The 16645-nt window shown below is 48.1% G+C and overlaps 2 protein-coding genes across 5 annotated transcripts in view; one reads left to right on the top strand and one right to left on the bottom strand.

Annotated features, from left to right (window-relative positions):
- SEPTIN8 (septin 8) overlaps positions 1–10743 on the top strand; it is a 48446-nt gene extending 37703 nt beyond the window's left edge. For 2 of the 4 annotated variants that reach the window (XM_087753683.1, XM_087753681.1), the window contains exon 10: positions 9277–10743. In XM_087753683.1, the coding sequence (XP_087609809.1) occupies positions 9277–9442 (166 nt within the window). In that variant the 3' untranslated portion in view covers positions 9443–10743. Of the gene's footprint in view, positions 1–1817; positions 2841–9276 lie in introns of those variants that run through there. The other 2 variants (XM_087753682.1, XM_087753684.1) reach the window with 2 other exon arrangements.
- On the bottom strand, positions 10487–15688 carry CCNI2 (cyclin I family member 2). Its single transcript, XM_087753687.1, has 5 exons — positions 15564–15688; positions 14191–14340; positions 12695–12829; positions 11874–11948; positions 10487–10687 (listed from the first exon to the last, which is right to left on the bottom strand). Exons 2-5 carry the CDS (start codon positions 14302–14304, stop codon positions 10487–10489), a joined length of 525 nt encoding a protein of 174 aa, XP_087609813.1. The 5' UTR covers positions 14305–14340; positions 15564–15688.
- Between the last annotated feature and the right edge of the window lie 957 nt (positions 15689–16645).

Here is a 16645-nt window from a genome sequence, read left to right on the forward strand (position 1 = left end):
TGGGGAGAAATTCTAAGGTATCAGTTCAACTGCCATCCTTATTTGGGCAAAAGTTGCCTTTAAGCTTGTTTGTACTTCTCCTTTGTGGGATCTGGTGACTGAGCGGGCAGATTTATGAGCAGTTTTGCTGTTGTAATGATGCCCAAAGAGGTGATTTAAGGGTAGGATGAAAAGGGAGCAGAGATGGAGGGTGATAGTTTCCTAATGGTACTTCCAAAGCTGTACGCTTTTTCTGGAGAAGCACATCATATGCTTAGATCAAGGCCAAAAAAGGAGCACAGCTTTAGTTTGGGGTTGTTTTTTCAGAGAGACCTGCTCCTGAAGCTTTACCTGAAGGCCTCTTCTTGGTGTCTGTTCTGTGGGGCACTTCTACATATGAAGCTATATTCAGTTAATTTAGGGTCTCTCTGGGTTTTATTTGGTATTGGACTGAGATCAATGCTGCACTTAAGACAAAACCACGTGGAGTTTGGCTGATGCACAGTGTTTGCTGAAGTGGTGCTTCTGATGGGAGCTTTTTCTGCAGCACCAGTTTCAAGAGCAAAACCAAGTTGGTGATACTGGCTGCTTCTGAAATCTTCTTAGAAATGTGCAGATGAACTGTGCGATTGCTGCAGGAGCTGGCTTGAGTAAGAGCCCTCTGCTTTTTGCATTTAATACGCAGCTTGCTTAAAAGGCAGAAGGCAGTTCTGGTCATCTTACATGCTCTTGTTTGCATCCCACCTTCTTACAAGGCTGGGATGGTTCCCCCAGCTGCGGGACCGTGCTGTACGGACGCTGTAGGTCCACCTGCAGAGAGCTGACCAGAAGCGGTGGTTGGAGCTGGTGTGATATTGCCCGACGAAGAGTGCGGGTGAACGTCTGAGCCTGCACTGGGTTAGGGTTGTGCCACTTGGGCCTATTTTGAGGGATAAGCTTTAGTGCGGACTTAGCAGTTGATACCAGGTGGTCTGTTTGAAATGTTATACAGCCTTTTCCATCCCAATACCTTCTAAAGCCAAATCTTAAAGCCAGCGAAGAGAAAGTGTATTCAGGTACATAAGAATTAATTGGGAAACTAAGGTGGCAGAGTAGCTGGTCATTTTAAAGATGGGATACCTGGGGATTTAGGATGATGTACATTGGCAAGTATTTTTCCACAGGAACAGTGTTAAGATCATTCATTAATATTTGTGCAAAGCTCCTAGAGATGCTTGCAACAGACTGAGAAATGCAAAGTGTTGTTATAAAAGCAGTGCAGCAGCGAGGTAGGTAGCGTCCGTGTTTTGCAGTTCCAGAGCTCAAGCCCGGTGACCAAGGCCCTAGGACACGTTGATGCTGTCCGTTCAGGAGACAACCCAAACCCAGCCTCGTCTCCTTGTCCTCAGCTGCTCGATAGGGAGAAGTGCGCAGCCGTGAGGGACGTAACCTGCGAGGCAAGGACAGAGCAAAGCCACTGGCTCTGCTGGCTGGGGAGCCGGCTGGGGCTGCCTGCGCTGGTCGGTGGTGCCCGCGGTCCCGGCCGGGCTGGAGACGGCTCCGCGCCTCTCCCCGTCCTGTGTCTCCGTAGCATGTGACTTCTCAGATCTTCCCTGGTCAGCAGTCTTCTCTCATTAAAATTTTAAATCAATCCTCTGATTACCAGTTCCAAACAAGATCTTGGCAGCCCTGAGAGCTGCTCCAAGTTGCGATGGTTTAAATTCAGATGTCTCCAAGGTACCCAGCCCCCACGCTATCAGGCGGCATACGTTAGATTTGTTCTTTGACCTTTCATGCTGTCTTTAATTAATGTAAATAACTGAAACTTAAATACTGATTCTCTTTTGTTCTTTCTGTAGCTTTTTTAGTCTTCCCAGTGCGTGCTCCATAACATCAGGAAGACATGTTAATTAGAAGATTTATTAAGGCCAAAACATCTCATGCAGAAGAAATTAATTGGTGCTTTCACCTTTAAGCTTGCAATATATTGCACAGAAGAGATTATATAGCAAGGACTAAGTTGCACGGTATCTCTTGATAAAGTTGAAATTTAAGATACTTGCCAAAAGATAAATCGCTAATTAAGGCTGCTGCATGGCTTGCACTAAAAGCAAAACGCTAACCTCTGGGCGAGAGCCTGCACGAAGCCGTTAACACTGACCGACCTTCAGAGAGATGAGGGAGGCAGCTGGGTTAGCGCGAGGCGAGGTTTCAGCTTGCTGCTTGAGCTGCCGCTGTAACGGGGTTTCCGTGTGTCCTCTCCTCGGTCTGGTTTTGGGGTGTAACTGGAGAACCTCCTAACGTCCCTAACCTTTCAGCTGGATTCTTAACATTTCTTAGCAATAACTCTTCCGTGCAGCTTTTTTTCTGTAGACTTACGGGTTTTATAACCAAAGTCCCCCGACCTTTATTTGTTTAGTTTTCCTAGGGCTGCACACGCGTGCCTTACAATTAACCCCTTCCCCAGAGCTCCCTGCCCACCTCCCCACTCGCTGCTTCGGGGACGGGTAATCCCGCCTGGCCAGTCCGGACCCCGGTGCTTCCTACTGGGACGTGGCAGGTGGGAATGGAACCGTTTCAAAGGACAAGTAAATGTTATATGTTAACGGAGGGGAGACAGTTTAAAGCTGGAGACTCAGTGTTCCTGGTTGTGAGTTCTGTGTTTGTAACAGACTGATTTCCCCTTACGCAAATACTTGTTTAAAGAAAAAAAAGTGTGATGTCTGTGCCCTACTCTAACTTCACACAGGAACAGGGAGAGGCCCCAGCTGATCTTTGTTTTAAAACAACCTTGTAAATGAATCTCAGGAATGACCTGCTTGTACCAAAGTTGGGTTTAATAAAAACAAAACTGACTTGTTTAACAAACATCTGTAAAAACACCTTTTGTATGCTAGTTATATTCACTGGAACAACAAAGTGCTGTGTCCAAATTCACAACCCTCACTGCTACTCCAGTTTCTCTCTGTTAACCCCGTTGCCCTGTGTGTCTGTGTTTAAAGTGGGATATCCCCTGCGCACCCCCGCACTTCCCCAAGCTGCTGCTTGCCCCGGTGCCGTGGGGCTGGGTAGGACCGGCAGCAAACCAGTCCTTGGTAGGAGGTTTGAAGGCAGCTTGCACCCCGTAGCCCAGCCTTGTGCTGGGTGGTGTGACCCGAGTGGGTCTGGCTGTGAACAGCGGGGTGTGTGAGAGGAGCCCAGCGAGGCTCCCACTGAGCAGGCTGGGCCTCCATCACCACCCAGGAGTTTGCTGAGACGGAGAGGATGGCGTAGAGGCACTGACTGCCGCAGGCACTGAGCTCCTGTCCCCGGGGTGCGTTGTACGGCGCTGAAACCTCTGGATGCCCTTGGCATAAATTAGAAGTTGGAAATAAAGCTCGGTGAGTACCAGGTATGTGGCCTGAAAATAACCAAACTGGGCACACAGGGAAGTTCTGGAGACTCCTGCCACTTGCAGGCAGTAGGGACTAAACCCCGTGACGAGCGTGTTCATCCCACGTGGCTCATCCCTGCCTGTCCCCGTCGCTGCCGCAGGCAGGGGCGAGGCACCGCGTGCCTCAGTGGAAGTGGGACCGGGGGAGAAGCAGGCAGGGTCTGGCCAGGCGTCTCCCAGGGGCCGTGGATTCAGAGCTGGAAGTCCACTTAGGGTGGCTCTGTCTGTCTTTGTGCCTGTTGTGCCCTGCACCAAACGGGAGGAAAGCTGGAGCAGCGTGTGACCATCAGGCTGAGCTGAGCAATGGCACACCCTTGCTGCTGCTTTGATGACTGTTTTAAACTTGCCTCTGTTCTCTTTTGAGGCAAACCAATCTAATTCCTTTGGCAAAGCTTGAATCCGGTTTGGAGCTATTGTCGAGTTAGATTCCCATCTGGATAGGTGAATTGGGAATAAAAGCCCCCCCCCCCCCCCCCCCCCCCCCCCAGTTTCTCAGAAGATTTGATTAAGTTGCGTTTGCCATGACCGTAGTTTGGTCACCAATGGGATTCACGTTGCACGTCTTGCTGAGGAAGAACGGGGGGAGCTGCTGGGACCTGCCAGGAGGTAATGCGTCACTTGATCTAAGTGCACTTTTCTTAAAGAATCGAACTGTAAGTACTGTTCAAATTGAATTTAAAATAGTAAAGCCAATTAGAAAAAAAAAACAAAAAACCAAAACAAAACGAAGACCCCAAGAAAACCAAAACAACCACAGAGGCAGCCCCGCAAATGAGGTATAAAGCCAGCCCAAAAGAACAAACACATAAAAGGCTTTATACACATCAGAAAGCACTTGGTATCGGTAACATCCTGCTGGGTGCTCTGAAAGAGCCTTCTGTGCTCCTGGTGCTGGTTGCTGTGAATTGCTTCTGTGCATTTCTTTGGTGTATCAGCAAATTTTGTCAGAAACCTGTAAAACAACTGTTGTATTACTCTTCCCTCTGCTGTTTTCTTGTATCTTGGTCAATCCTCTGACCACAGAAGTTTCTTTATTTGTGCAACTGTAAATGAATTCTTCTTCTAGGTCATCACACGCACACCGTAAGCAGCGATACCGAGTCAGGTTTATTGTCTGAGGGTTCTCTGGTGAGCGCTGGTCCGCAGCACGGCAGCTCATCCCTAGGTGTGACGGTTCCCGGGTGACTCGCGTCAGCTGCGACAGGTTTCCTCTTGGTGGTTGGTGAATGGGCGATGTGGCGGCGGCGGGGGGTGACTTTGAATGGCTTCGCTGTTTCCGTGGGTGATTTAATGTTCGGTTTATGTTTTGGTTCCAATTCAGAATCTGAGCATCCGTGCGCAGCAGCGGTGTCTGCCAGGAAACTTCTTGAAGGACAAAACAATTCTGGGGATCCTTACTGTGGGGGATTTCAGCTGTAATTGCAGCTTTGTTTACAAGGTGGTGGTCAGCTTCAGGCACCTGCAAGTCTGGCCTGAAGTGAGGCAACAGCAAAAGGAGTCCGGGTTTGAGAGGCGTGCCTGGCCTGGCCGAGGGCCCTGCAGGGGAAGGGATCCTGCTGTCGTGACACAAATCCGCCCTCACCCCTCTGCTGAGGGCCAGGGCCCGGGGCGGGGAGCTGTGCCGCGCTCCTGCCCCGAGGGAGCAGGGAAGCAGCCTTCCTTAGCAGGTCAGGATGAGGCACCGTAAGAGCTCTTTGCAAATACTCTGTAAATGTTCTATAGAGTTTTACAGGGACCAAATATTCCCTAAAAGAGCAATCCTCACAAAACTAGCCCTGAACACATCAGATCTGTGCCAGCACTCGCTGTGCCAGCTGCATCTGGCACGTTCTCGCCAGTAACTGGCGTGTAGCAAAATGGTAACGGGATGCACAGCAGGGAGCTTAGCTGCAGGTAGAATGAGCTTGCGTCTGTGGCATGCACAGCGCGCACAATCCAAGCAGGCAGGCACCAAAGTGAGATAGCTGTCATCTGCGAAACTCAGCTGGGCAAAATGATGGCTCCCGTCACTGCTGTCCCCTGGCCGTGTGGTGTGTCGGTCTTGTAACTCATCACTTGTACAGCCAGTAAGGGGGAAGATACCAACAGCCTCAGACCCCGTTCTGCCAGGAAGAAGGGAATTTGTGCACCTCTCGCTATGGAAAACTCTTTGTGTAACAAGAATGATCCTCTTGCAACAGCAGCTTCTTCTGTTGTTTGCAGTTTGTTCTTTAGGGTGGGAAGCTCCGGTCTTAACGATGCTGGGAACACAAAGGTAAGCGGCGCTTTTAACCCGCTGAGGCCAAGCACAAGCGGTAGTTCCTTTACCCTAACTCCAGCACTGGAATCGGCGTGCAGAAAGGGCCCGTGCTGCCAGAGAGAAGCAGCACGTCCTGGGAGAGCAGGCAGGCTCCACATTTACTGTTCCCATCCCAGTATGGCCTCTTGCAACCTGACTGGGAACACGGGACCCTGGTGGGCCCTTCAGCAGCACTGACTTCATCTTTTAGCATTACCCTCCCGTTAAGGTATACTTTTGAACATTGATCATATAGATCTGCAGAGGTTTTGAAGAGGAGGTTTATTCACGGCTTTTAATGTGTCATCCAGCTTATGGGCAAGAAACTATGTGCATAGGCTCAAAGCTGGGGGAAAAAAACCATGAGTTATGGTGGTTGTGGTATAAAGTTACAGCACGTTAATTACTCCGCGTAGAATTTTTCTGCCAGCATTTCCACTGGTTAACACGGCTGATGGAGAGGCTTGAGATAGGGCAAAGGGATGGGAGGAAAAGCATCCCAGGGACCTTTGTAGGCTTTTGGCTGGACTCTTCAAGGAGCACACTGAGAACACACAGACCAAACTTACATTTTATTTAATGAAAACTACAAAAGATGACTCGCCTCCTTCAAAAAGTCAGGCAGTCAAGTCACAGCTTGTGTTAGAAAAGGCAGGTGCTGCACCAGGGGGAGGGAAGAGCCCTACCACGAAATGACAGCCTTCCCTGTGGTACGTAGGCAGGATGAATGAGTAACAAGTCCCAAGTGTGCCGCTGCCTGGCCCCCGGCTGCGTGGGCACCTCGGAAACCTCCCCCAGTCTAAAACGGGGCACCGGGTCCTGCTGCCTCGGCATCCCCTGGCCAGGGCAGAGGCTCCCCCCTGCAGCACAGCATTCACAGTGTGCAGTAGCTCTGACTTGCCTCATGGGACCTCCTTCGGTTGCACCGCTGGTTCAAGTCACGTCTGCTCCCATGTGTCACTTGCACTAAGTCTCTGATACTAAACGTTTCTTTCTGGAACACAGGCACTGCTTTCTCTGAGGTTTAAAAAGAAAAGCATGGCTTTCTGCCTGCACGCATACAAAGCTCACCCTGTTCTCAGTGCCACTTCTGGCAAATGTAATACTTCAGAAAGCATTATCTGTTAACAGAGCTGCTCAGGACATCAGTCCTGCATGGTTCGACCTTCAGGAATTCCTCTCCTACAAAGTAAAAGGATGAGCAAGGGAAGGAAGGCCAGAAACTTTTTTCCCGCGCTGATGAGCGCTGCTGTTACGCAGCACGAGGGTCTCCTTGCTCCCGTCCCATCCCTGTCCCCTATTTATTTATCTTGTGCCATTACCTGCAACGCCTGCACGGTGTTTAGCCTGTGCCGGTCCATAGGAAACCCTTTCCTGTTCTGTGACAGGGACCTGCAGGTGCGGTGCTGTTATTCGCCCAGTACTGTCTGGATTACACCTTCAGACTAGGATAACAGGCACCTGAAAATGCTGGCCCTATTTAAAACAAAACAAAAAAACCCTAAGAAGCACTTATTTCAAAAGAAGGTGTAAGGCTGGTTTTTTAAAAGTGCAATAGAGGTTTCCACTGACCTTTGTAGTTTGTAAAACCGCTTTCCTATGGAGATTAGCAGTTCATAAAAACTAATGGGGGCGGGAGGGGGATTAATTAAAGGCATTTTGTATTGTCCAGTCTGGTAAGACAGAATAAACTAAAAAAACTCTGAACTGCACGTGCTGGTTGGTGAGGGCCCAAGGCAACGGTGACTGTGGACAAGAAGTGATTTCCTGCAGCTCGTAGGAACTGGGATTGGGTCTTTAATGGCTGAAGCAGGCAGGAGCACAGACCTCAGACCCCTGGATTCCAGGGCAAGGCCTTAAGAAAAACTGGAAGGTTTGGTTCTCAGTCTCTCACTACTAAATCAAAACCTTGGTTCCACTTGAGGACGACTCTTGCAGAGCCAGCAGTGGGACCTCCCCCTTCCTCGAAAGCAGCTCCTGTTCACTCTCCCATGGGGACAGTCATATTAGCTCGAATAAGAGGACAATGGAGTGAGGCTCAGGCTGTCACACTTCATCACAGCTATTTTAAAAATAAACTCTGAGACATTTGGTTCTCTCTGGTGCAGTTCGTACCCTTCTGCCAAATTGATCCCTGAGTTGTAGGATTGTGACCAAGTCCCTCCTCTCCCCAGCTTTCTGTGTTTACATGATGTTAAAAACTGAGGGGTAGCACACACTGCTTAGGAAGGACATAAAAAATAGAAAGATACCGATTTGTCATTATCCTCTGAAAACCACAGCAGCACTTTTGCTCTGGTGTGTTGGCTGTTCTGTTTGCTGGGACCTACTGGTTCTGCAGTTGCTGTTTCCAAGGTAGTAATTCTCCACTAGTCCCTTTCGGGCGGCTGTAAGGGAGGACAGGGGGAGCTGCCTTCTCCAGCCTTCAGCTGAGGGCACGAGCCACCCATGTTCACCCTCCCACCACTCACTCCCCCATCCTCACTGTACAGGTGTCTGAATCCATCGTAGTATTCATCGGTTTCCATGGTGTCATCAGGAATTTGGGCTGTGGTAGGTGTGAAAGGTACTAAAACTGGCTGCCTTACAGCAACCCTCAACCTCATTTGATGGGAATTCTTCAATCCAGAAGGGTGGTGGTAGGGTAGCCTTGCCTTGGGATGGCCCTGGATGGCCTGGCTGATGGGATAGAAGATATAAACAGCATTGGATGGCTGCAAGCACGTTAGCTCTTGACCCACAAGCTCTTTGCAGTGGATGAATTCAGTGCTGTTAACCTGTAAGGAAAGATACAGTTTTTTTTGTAAGTTCATGATAAATTACTCTCTCTTCTGGCCACTGCTCTGGTAACTCTGTAATTAGGGAGAGGACAGGGACAGGCTGTACTGGATGCCTCAACAGATGCGTATCAGCAATGTGCATGCTGGCCCTGATGCAAAACAGGTAACCACAAGCTCCTGAGCTACTACATACAAGGGGGGCAAGCGCTCCCTCTTTTTAGGAGGCGACAACAGTCAGGAGGGGCAGCAGGAGGTTAGGTTATTTCAGACAAATTCATGGTAAGGTGACAGCCTGGGTCTTTAGCCTTCTAGGTATGCTCTCTTAAAAGGCATGTGTTTTATGGAACTGGAGAAAAGCTTTAAAAAAAAAACCCCAAAAAACAGAGCTTGCCTTTAATGTGTGTCATTAGCAGCCAAATTGATTGTATTTAATGTAACTGTACTTAGAATTTCTCGCAGTCTTCAGTGGGAGGCTGGGGACACAGCGGGCAGGTTTTTAGGTGCTCTCAGACACTCCCATTGTGGGAGAATCTCTCCTTGCTCAGCAGGCAGGGAGCTATCTGTGGCCAAGCAATTTGGAAACCTCCCTTCCCTGCCAAAGGGAAAGCCCTCTCCCCAGTCCCAGCCCTTGATTGCAGTTTTATTCCCTCTCTTGTTAGCACTAGCAAGGTCTGCAGCGAAGGCAGGACACGGACACATGCTTCTCAGAAGGCTGCTAAAGTGCAATGTTGGTTGTAAATACACATGCGCTTTATTAATTTATCAGTGTCCTGGCCTCAAGATTTGTGACCAAAGGCCATTTTGATTCCTACCTGTGCTTTTTTTAGCAGATCAGTAATAACAGGAAACCACTCAGGAGTCAGCCTCTCCAGCTCTAAGGTGATGATCACCAAAGCCAATGTGGAGCCCTTAAACTGCAATAGTTGGTGGCACGCCATACAGTGCTGTAGCTGTTTGGTCAAGAACGCAACATGGCGGGAAGGATTCATCTGAGGCAGCCCATGTAGTAGATGGGGCCAGTTGGACATCACCATGGCATGGAACTGGAGAGAAGATAAAGTATATATATATATATATATATATATATATAAAAAAAAAAAAAACAAAAAAGCAGAGGTTAGTGAACTTTGTATGTTTTCATATGTTATCAAGCAGAAGTACAGACTAATTTCATCTCATATCAGGAAGCCCAAAGGGTTCCCCCCCTCCTTTTTTTTTTTTTTTGTGTTTTGTGTTTGTACTTGCCAACCATTGAACTGTTTTTTTGAGCTTATAATGAATGTACAAGGTCTGTGTTTCCTAACAATTTCTGAAGTTTCTACGTTATCCAGATTGCTATCCAGCAGATTCAATTCAGGCCAGCAGATACGTATAGAGTAAAACCAATAATAATGACTGCACTCTGAATTTCCTGAGGAAACAAGCACCTAAGAAAGGCAGTTTTCACAATCAGCAGCCTAAGATGGCTTAATATTTGCACATAACCTTAAAAAAGGGATCCAGGATGTGTTCGTATCACATGATTTTTGCCTTACTAGCACATGATCGTTTCTTGAAGACAAAGTTTAATTGTTTCTATCAAATGTTTAGTAACTGCAATGTGAACTAAGTGCCAGATTGGGGTAGTCTCATTGCCTAAAACAAGGGTGAATATTTAGTGGGGTGAAAAGGAAAATGGTTTAATAAAAAACCTGTGTGTGAAATGTAGCAAAACTCTGACAGCTTTCTATGTACAGTATTAATAGAATGGAAACAGTTAGAAATATTTTTGCAGTGTGTATTTAAAAAAATGAAAATGGCGTATAGTTGTGCATTATAAGAATCTTTTTAATGTCCATTTTAGTTGTCCTTTAAAGACGGGGGTAAATTTTTTGAGCAAAATAAAAGGTTTTAATAGTAGAAAATTTTAAAAATAAATAAAAAACATCACTAACATTCTTCAGAAGACTTGCAGATAGCTAAGAACAGGTAGTTTGCAAAGCATCTTGGGAAGGATGTGTGGGTGTGTGTATGTGTGTGCATCTGTGTTTTCTAGTCTTATTTGATAAGGAGCTGTTTCTTTAAAGAAAAAAAAAATTTGCAAAACTTAGTGCTTACAATGTTTAAGAAATCCATTGGTGTTGCTGTGTAAAGATCCCAATGAAGCTTATCTAGTATAATTCTTTCCATTCTCAAGATCTCAGCTGGAGAGCGTTTACAACCACTCTGCACTGCGAGCATCTTCACCGATGGTATTACCTGTAAAAAAAAAAAAAAAAAAATTAAAAATAATAAAGAAGCCAACGTCCTATGCAGTGCTGTGTGTGTTTCTCTGTATTGCAAAGGGATCTGGCAAGTTTATATGCATGCCAAAGTGCTAAGCAGAATGCTCGCTGAGGAGACCCACTTTCCTAGGTAACTCCCATCCTAAATGAAGACTGGTCCATGCTCGCCACAGTGCAGCTGGCTATGAACCCACAGCAAAAACGATGCTGTTCACCTCCTGGGTCACCCTCAGCCTCCTTAATGCTGCATCGGTGATGCATGTTCCCTGCTACCAGCCTCGTTAGTTTTGCTCCTCTGACAAGGAGGCTTCCTGTTGGCCTGTTTTACAGGGCCTTCTGTGGTTGTCGTTTCCTGCGGTCATTGACTCAGCTTCTCCTTTTTAGCTGAGGGGAAAAGAAGAATAACCTCAGTGTGACGCATCCTGAGAAAGGCAACGAAGAGCATTTCACTACGGCAGAAGTTGTTCAAAGAGACATGCATGTCTGACTCCCAACTCCTAGGTTTCCTGTTCTTTTTCAAAACAGAATGAAGGCAAGAGGAGAAATGCAATCTGAAATGCTTTTGGCTCATGTTTGTAAGTGTCTGAAGAAGTCTACCAGTGCAATTCTGCCATGAGAGGTTATCCTGTGTAATCTCACACTTACATGGGTAGTTGCTGATTTTACACGCTCACCTTGAGGTGCAGACCGGAGTCATTTCCTTGCCAGGTTCAGAAACCAGTTTCGACTCTAAGCAAACTCACCTATCTTAAGCTTTCTCTGAAGAACCTCTGCTCTGTCTCGCCTACCTTACCCTCCCAGGACCTATAACAAGGAATTACAGCACTCTGATGTTGTGCGCACAAAACTGTGCGTCTGCATCTTGACTGTCCCCCCCAGGCTAAGCTTTACTGCGAGCTGTGGATTCTGAAGAGGGGAGAGAGGTTTAAGGGCAGGAGGAGGGAAACACATCCATTACATAAGCAAACACAAGTCCTTCATCCATAAAGGTCACAATTCTTCCAAGCAACGATGAAAACGTTACTGTCACCCCTTAAGGACTACTTAGGGTAAACAAGTTAGCACTTCCTCATTATGCCCAAGTTGCTGAAAGACCTGGAAACGTGAACAACTTGAACACAAAAGATGAGTTTAGCGTGTTCAATTTTAAACATACAGACCTCATCTTCTTCGTTGGTTTTTGCTGCAAGGACAAGGCAGGAAATTGCTATGCATTGAAGATATTTTAATTGGGCCTGAAGGGAGAAGAAGAAAACACTGAGTAAAGAAGATAACAGTCTTGGGGGAAATAACTGTCATTCTATGACAGATGCACAAGTTTCAAACTTTCATTTAAGTTACAGTTGCTTCTGAATTAATCTAGCTGCAGAAAGATTAATTTGAAGCTGGAAACAGAGCAAGGAAATCCAAAGTGAAACAAAATAAATCCTCCTCTGGTGCACTTTTTATTCACGTATCCCACAATTTTTAGACTACGCAATGCCACAGTATTTACAATGTGATGTTATTCCTCTTCTTAGCTATTAGTTAATATGCTTTTGCCAAATGCCATTATCGGTCTAAGTAGAACTGAGAGCTGCAAGGCTCAGTTTAACTCATAACTTTGTGGTTGCTTCAACAGCAGAAAAAGTTGGCCCCACGGTTTATTTAAAAATAGTGGTTTCAAAACTAAAGTATTACAAGTGATAATGCAAATGTTTTCTGTTTAGCAGAGACAACCAGATGATAATGAGTTGTTTGTATTTATCACAGCATTTGGACAATTGACACAAACACTTCTACCAAGGACTGTAAATCAGTGGAACTTCATCAAACACTTGAGTTCATATATATATATATATATGCTTAAAAGCCTCCCCCAGCAACTGCTCCCTAAATCTGCTGCCAAACATAGTACCTGCTTCGTGTATAAACTGATTACGTACTCCTTACATCCCCAATCAGTAATCTAGCCAGAAAAAAAAGCTGACGGATTCTCTACCTTCACTGATGCCAATAACCGGTTAAGGATGCTGGTAGCTAAGGCAAATGTTTCAGGGTAAAACTGGAACTGAGAACTTATTTCTGCAATCCAGAGAACCGCTTTCTTGTAACACAACAGCGAGATATCTGTGCCCTGAGGGGAAGAAAAAGTTAGAAGAAAAATACAGTTAGTGCTTTGATGATTTTGTTAACATATCTCCAAAGGAAGACTCCAATCATTCTAAGTGCTCTAATTAACATTTCAGATGTCTGGAGGCTTGAAATGAAGAAAGTTGTTGGCTGTGCCTACAGAGTGAGGGGAAGGGCAAATTTCGGAGCAGTTTAAAGCACTCATTCGCGTTGCCCACCCAGTCAGGCTCTAGCTGTGCTTACAAGGGCCCGGTACTGGATTGTACTGGAGTACTGAACGGGGAAGCACCCAGCACTCCCCTTGCACAGTCCGTATGAACCACCAAACTGAGCTCTTACAAACAAGGTGCTGAGTGTGCTCGTTATTTCCCTCTCCTGAGAAAATCAAAGCCTCCAATGCAGCACGTGTTTCGTTCAGACAGCCTCGACAGGGAGAGAGAAACTGGAGTCAGGAGCAGGTTTCGATTTACTCTGCAAGATTTCTTTTTTAACAGCCCTTGACTCTGCTTAGCGTTGGGACCACAGAAGCCAGGTTTATGACTCCCCCAAGGCACAAGGCAAAATGCACTCAGTTCTTTCTTTCTTGTATCTTACTTGAAGATGCATTCAGGTAAGAGGAAGGACTTTACTCCGGCTGCCATTACAATGCCACATGACCCATGGCACATATTTGAACATTATTGCAGGAGAACTGAAAGGGCCGAGCAGCTACACAGAACAGACAACATTTACCACCAATTTGTTTAATATTACTCACTGCATTATCCGTTTCACTATTTTGCTTTATTTGGTAGTAAAAATACTTGGTAGAAAATAGCATTTCTACACTATTGCAAAAAAGAGACAAGGGTGATGGGGCACTTTTGTGCATTCTTCCATGAATCTGATGCATTTTACAGAAGCAGCTGAGCATAACTGTTTGCATTGTACACAGAGGGCCATTAAGTGTTGTAGCTTCCTAAGGTAGCAGACCAACTCGCTTTAGCAGCCGGGAATGGGGCTGGGTTTCTGTCAGGCCTCAGTGAATTCCCTTTTCTCCCATCTGAACAGATAGGACTCAAAGATGGCGTCGAGCACAATTAACTCTAACGCGACATATTTATGGCTTTACTATCGATTGTCTGCTCTTACCTGCTCCACCAGATTTCCCCAAACTACCTGAGTCAAAACAAAGTGCAAGCACCTGGTTTACATGGGGCATTAATAAGGTGTAAGATGGGACAAATACAGACCCTCCTCCCCCTCCATTCCTTAAGCCTAGTCCATGTGGGATGACTTTGGCATTCAGGTGGATTAGATGGCAGGACCAGCACTGCATCTCTGCAGAGTCCCTTAGGCACTTCCAGAAAGGACAAGGGAAAATACCTTCAGGGTGAGATTCTGGAAAACTGGCACTTTCCAAGTCCTAGCCTCTCTCGCTAAGGCATTTTCCAGGAAGAAGGCAAGTCTCGAGCTCTCTGGAGGTCCGGGGCACTTCATGGCAAGTCTTTGAGCCAGTTTCCCTGATGGGAGCCGCTGTCAAAACCAAGAAAAGAATTATAAAGCAACATCCCAGCTGCTTGTACTAAGTATGATTTCCTCTCGTGATGCCTTTCCAATGCTGAGAACTAAGTCGGGAGCAGCCATACGACTTGTTTGTTTGCAGACAGAGCAATCCTGTCATCCATCTTCCCAGGGGGAAGCTCAGGATGAAAGAAAACATATCAGATGGCTAAACAACAGTGCAGTCGAGCTTTTTTCCTCCCGGGCTCTGTAAAGGCTTGCTTGAGTAACCTTGGGTGAGCAGTACCTATTACTCCATTTACCTTGTTTCACATTCAGCTCTCCGTTTGCAGAGCTATTAAGTTGCAACCCGTTATCACCCGATTTCAGGTTTCTGGCAAATAGAGGTCTATTGTTTCTGTACAAAAGCTCAAAGATGACTGTTCTTAGGAGGTTTATTACCTCCCAGTCAACAGTTTTCCTTAAAGCAGTCTAATCTTTCTCTGTTGCTGCTGAGGACGTGCAACAGCAACACTTTGGAAATTCCACTCTCCAGGTTATGCACGTATTTACATCAAATAAACGTTTCTGTATAATATCACACAAGAACCAAGCAGTGAGAACATCTCAGCCTGAAACCGAGTATTTCAATGCTTACATTTTGGTGTCTCTTTAACAGCAGAAAAAATATGGTACCAGATATAAAATTCCTGCTTTTCTTTGTAAAGAGTAGTGGATGTGGGCTCCCGCACCAGTGTTTTCTGGAAGCTCACACCGTTATCTCTACAGCTCCAGTAAAAGCCTCAAAGTGACATGAATCCTCTGGAAACCGTTCCACATTTCTAAAGCTGAAACCGTGATGCCTGTGTTTCACTGAAAGCAGGAACCGCACATGCCTTTGGCTTTCACTGCCGCTGGATGTCGGAGCATCCAAACCTGACTGCCTGGACCATTTCAGCAGAAGGAAAGCTGGAAAAGATTTGTCTGTCCGGTTTGATGCGCTGAAAAGTTTATCCTTCTGTAGTTGGGGAGGGAGGGAGGGGGAAGAATTAATTAAAAGCTCACCCTCCGGCTAATTTGAACGCGACTGTCCCTGAGAACGACACCGAGCAGCCCCCGCACCACCAGCGCCCGGACTGCCGCTCCAGCCCCGCACCGGGGCCGGCGGGGAGCCCCGCCCCGCTCCGCCCCGCCCCGCCCCGGGAGGAGACCCCCGCCCGCCGCCCCGCCAAAAAGAGCCGCGGTGCCGTCCTTACCCGCCGGGCTGGGCCGCCCCGGCGGTGCTGGGCCGGGTCCGGCCGGGCATGGGGGCGGCGGGCGGGCCCTCGGTGCGGCCCCGCCAGCGGAGAGCGGCTCGGCGGGGCTCGGCCGGGCGAGGCGGGACGGGCCGCCCGCTGCCATCCGCGGCTGCGCGCAGGGCCCGCCCCGCCCGCCCCGGGGGCCGGCGGCTGGGGGGGGCCGGCGGGGGCGACGCCTGCGGAGCCCCACCTCGGGGTGCTTCGCCCCCCTTGAGCGCCCAGAGGCGCTGCTGAACGTCTCAGCCGGTCCCTTCTGTGCAGTAAAGCCACCAGGGTGAAACCCGCAACGGGCTGGCGGCTGAGAAGGTCCCTTTCGGCACAGCTCCTTCCCGCAGACTTCGGCGGGGCTCTGGCCGGGCGAGGGTGCTGGTCCTGGGGCGGCGCAGCCCTGTCCCGCTGGCAGCTTGGTCTCACGGGGAATGAGCCGCTGGATCACCGGGTCACCTCGCCCCTGGTCCCAGCCGCTTGGCGCTTCCCGGGTGAAGGTTGTCTGGGCCCGCGTGGGTCTGTCGCTCCCGCACGGAGCGCGTGGTCTCCGTCAGGCAAAGCCGTGCATTCCCGGGGTCAGGATGAAGTTCTGCCACGGTGAAAAACATGGTAACCTTCGGCATAGCCCCCGAATCCTCCCCTGCCCCCTTTCCTGGCATCGGTTATTGCCTTGGCAAATGCGCTGCCCCTTCGCTTGGGCTCGGCCCTGTCCAAAATACCCTTTTGCTGCATCCGCACCATCCGCAACACCTGACGTGAGCTGTTTTCCTTCCAGACACTGGGAAGGATCCTTTTTCTTCGTGTTTCATGGAGCATAGGCACCCCTGTCCCCTCCCAGGGCTGGGCCACTCTGCCAGCATCACCCCGTGTTTGCTTCCAACCGGGGTCTCCCCGCCTCTCGCAGCCACTCTCCTCAGCTTTCCCCTTGGCTCCTGGTTCCCTTTGTTTTTCTCACGCAGCATTTTCTGTGGAGAGCTGGTTCCGATATTTTGTGTTAAACCTTTTCTTGCTCCTCAGCTTTGTCTGCCCACACAGGACTCCCTATTCTCTCA

The sequence above is a fragment of the Nipponia nippon genome, unplaced genomic scaffold (genome assembly GCF_047370975.1).
Source record: "Nipponia nippon isolate SJK-2023a ecotype South Korea unplaced genomic scaffold, ASM4737097v1 scaffold_17, whole genome shotgun sequence".
In the NCBI taxonomy this organism is placed as follows: domain Eukaryota; kingdom Metazoa; phylum Chordata; class Aves; order Pelecaniformes; family Threskiornithidae; genus Nipponia; species Nipponia nippon.

Coding starts and splice junctions, on each gene's coding strand:
- CCNI2 (XM_087753687.1), bottom strand. CDS start 14,304: ATGAAGTGCCCCGGACCTCCAGAGAGCTCGAGACTTGCCTTCTTCCTG. Junction 11,949..12,694: donor GGTTATTGGCATCAGTGAAG/GTAGAGAATCCG, acceptor TTCTCCCTTCAG/GCCCAATTAAAATATCTTCA. Junction 10,688..11,873: donor AAACCAACGAAGAAGATGAG/GTCTGTATGTTT, acceptor TTTTTTTTACAG/GTAATACCATCGGTGAAGAT.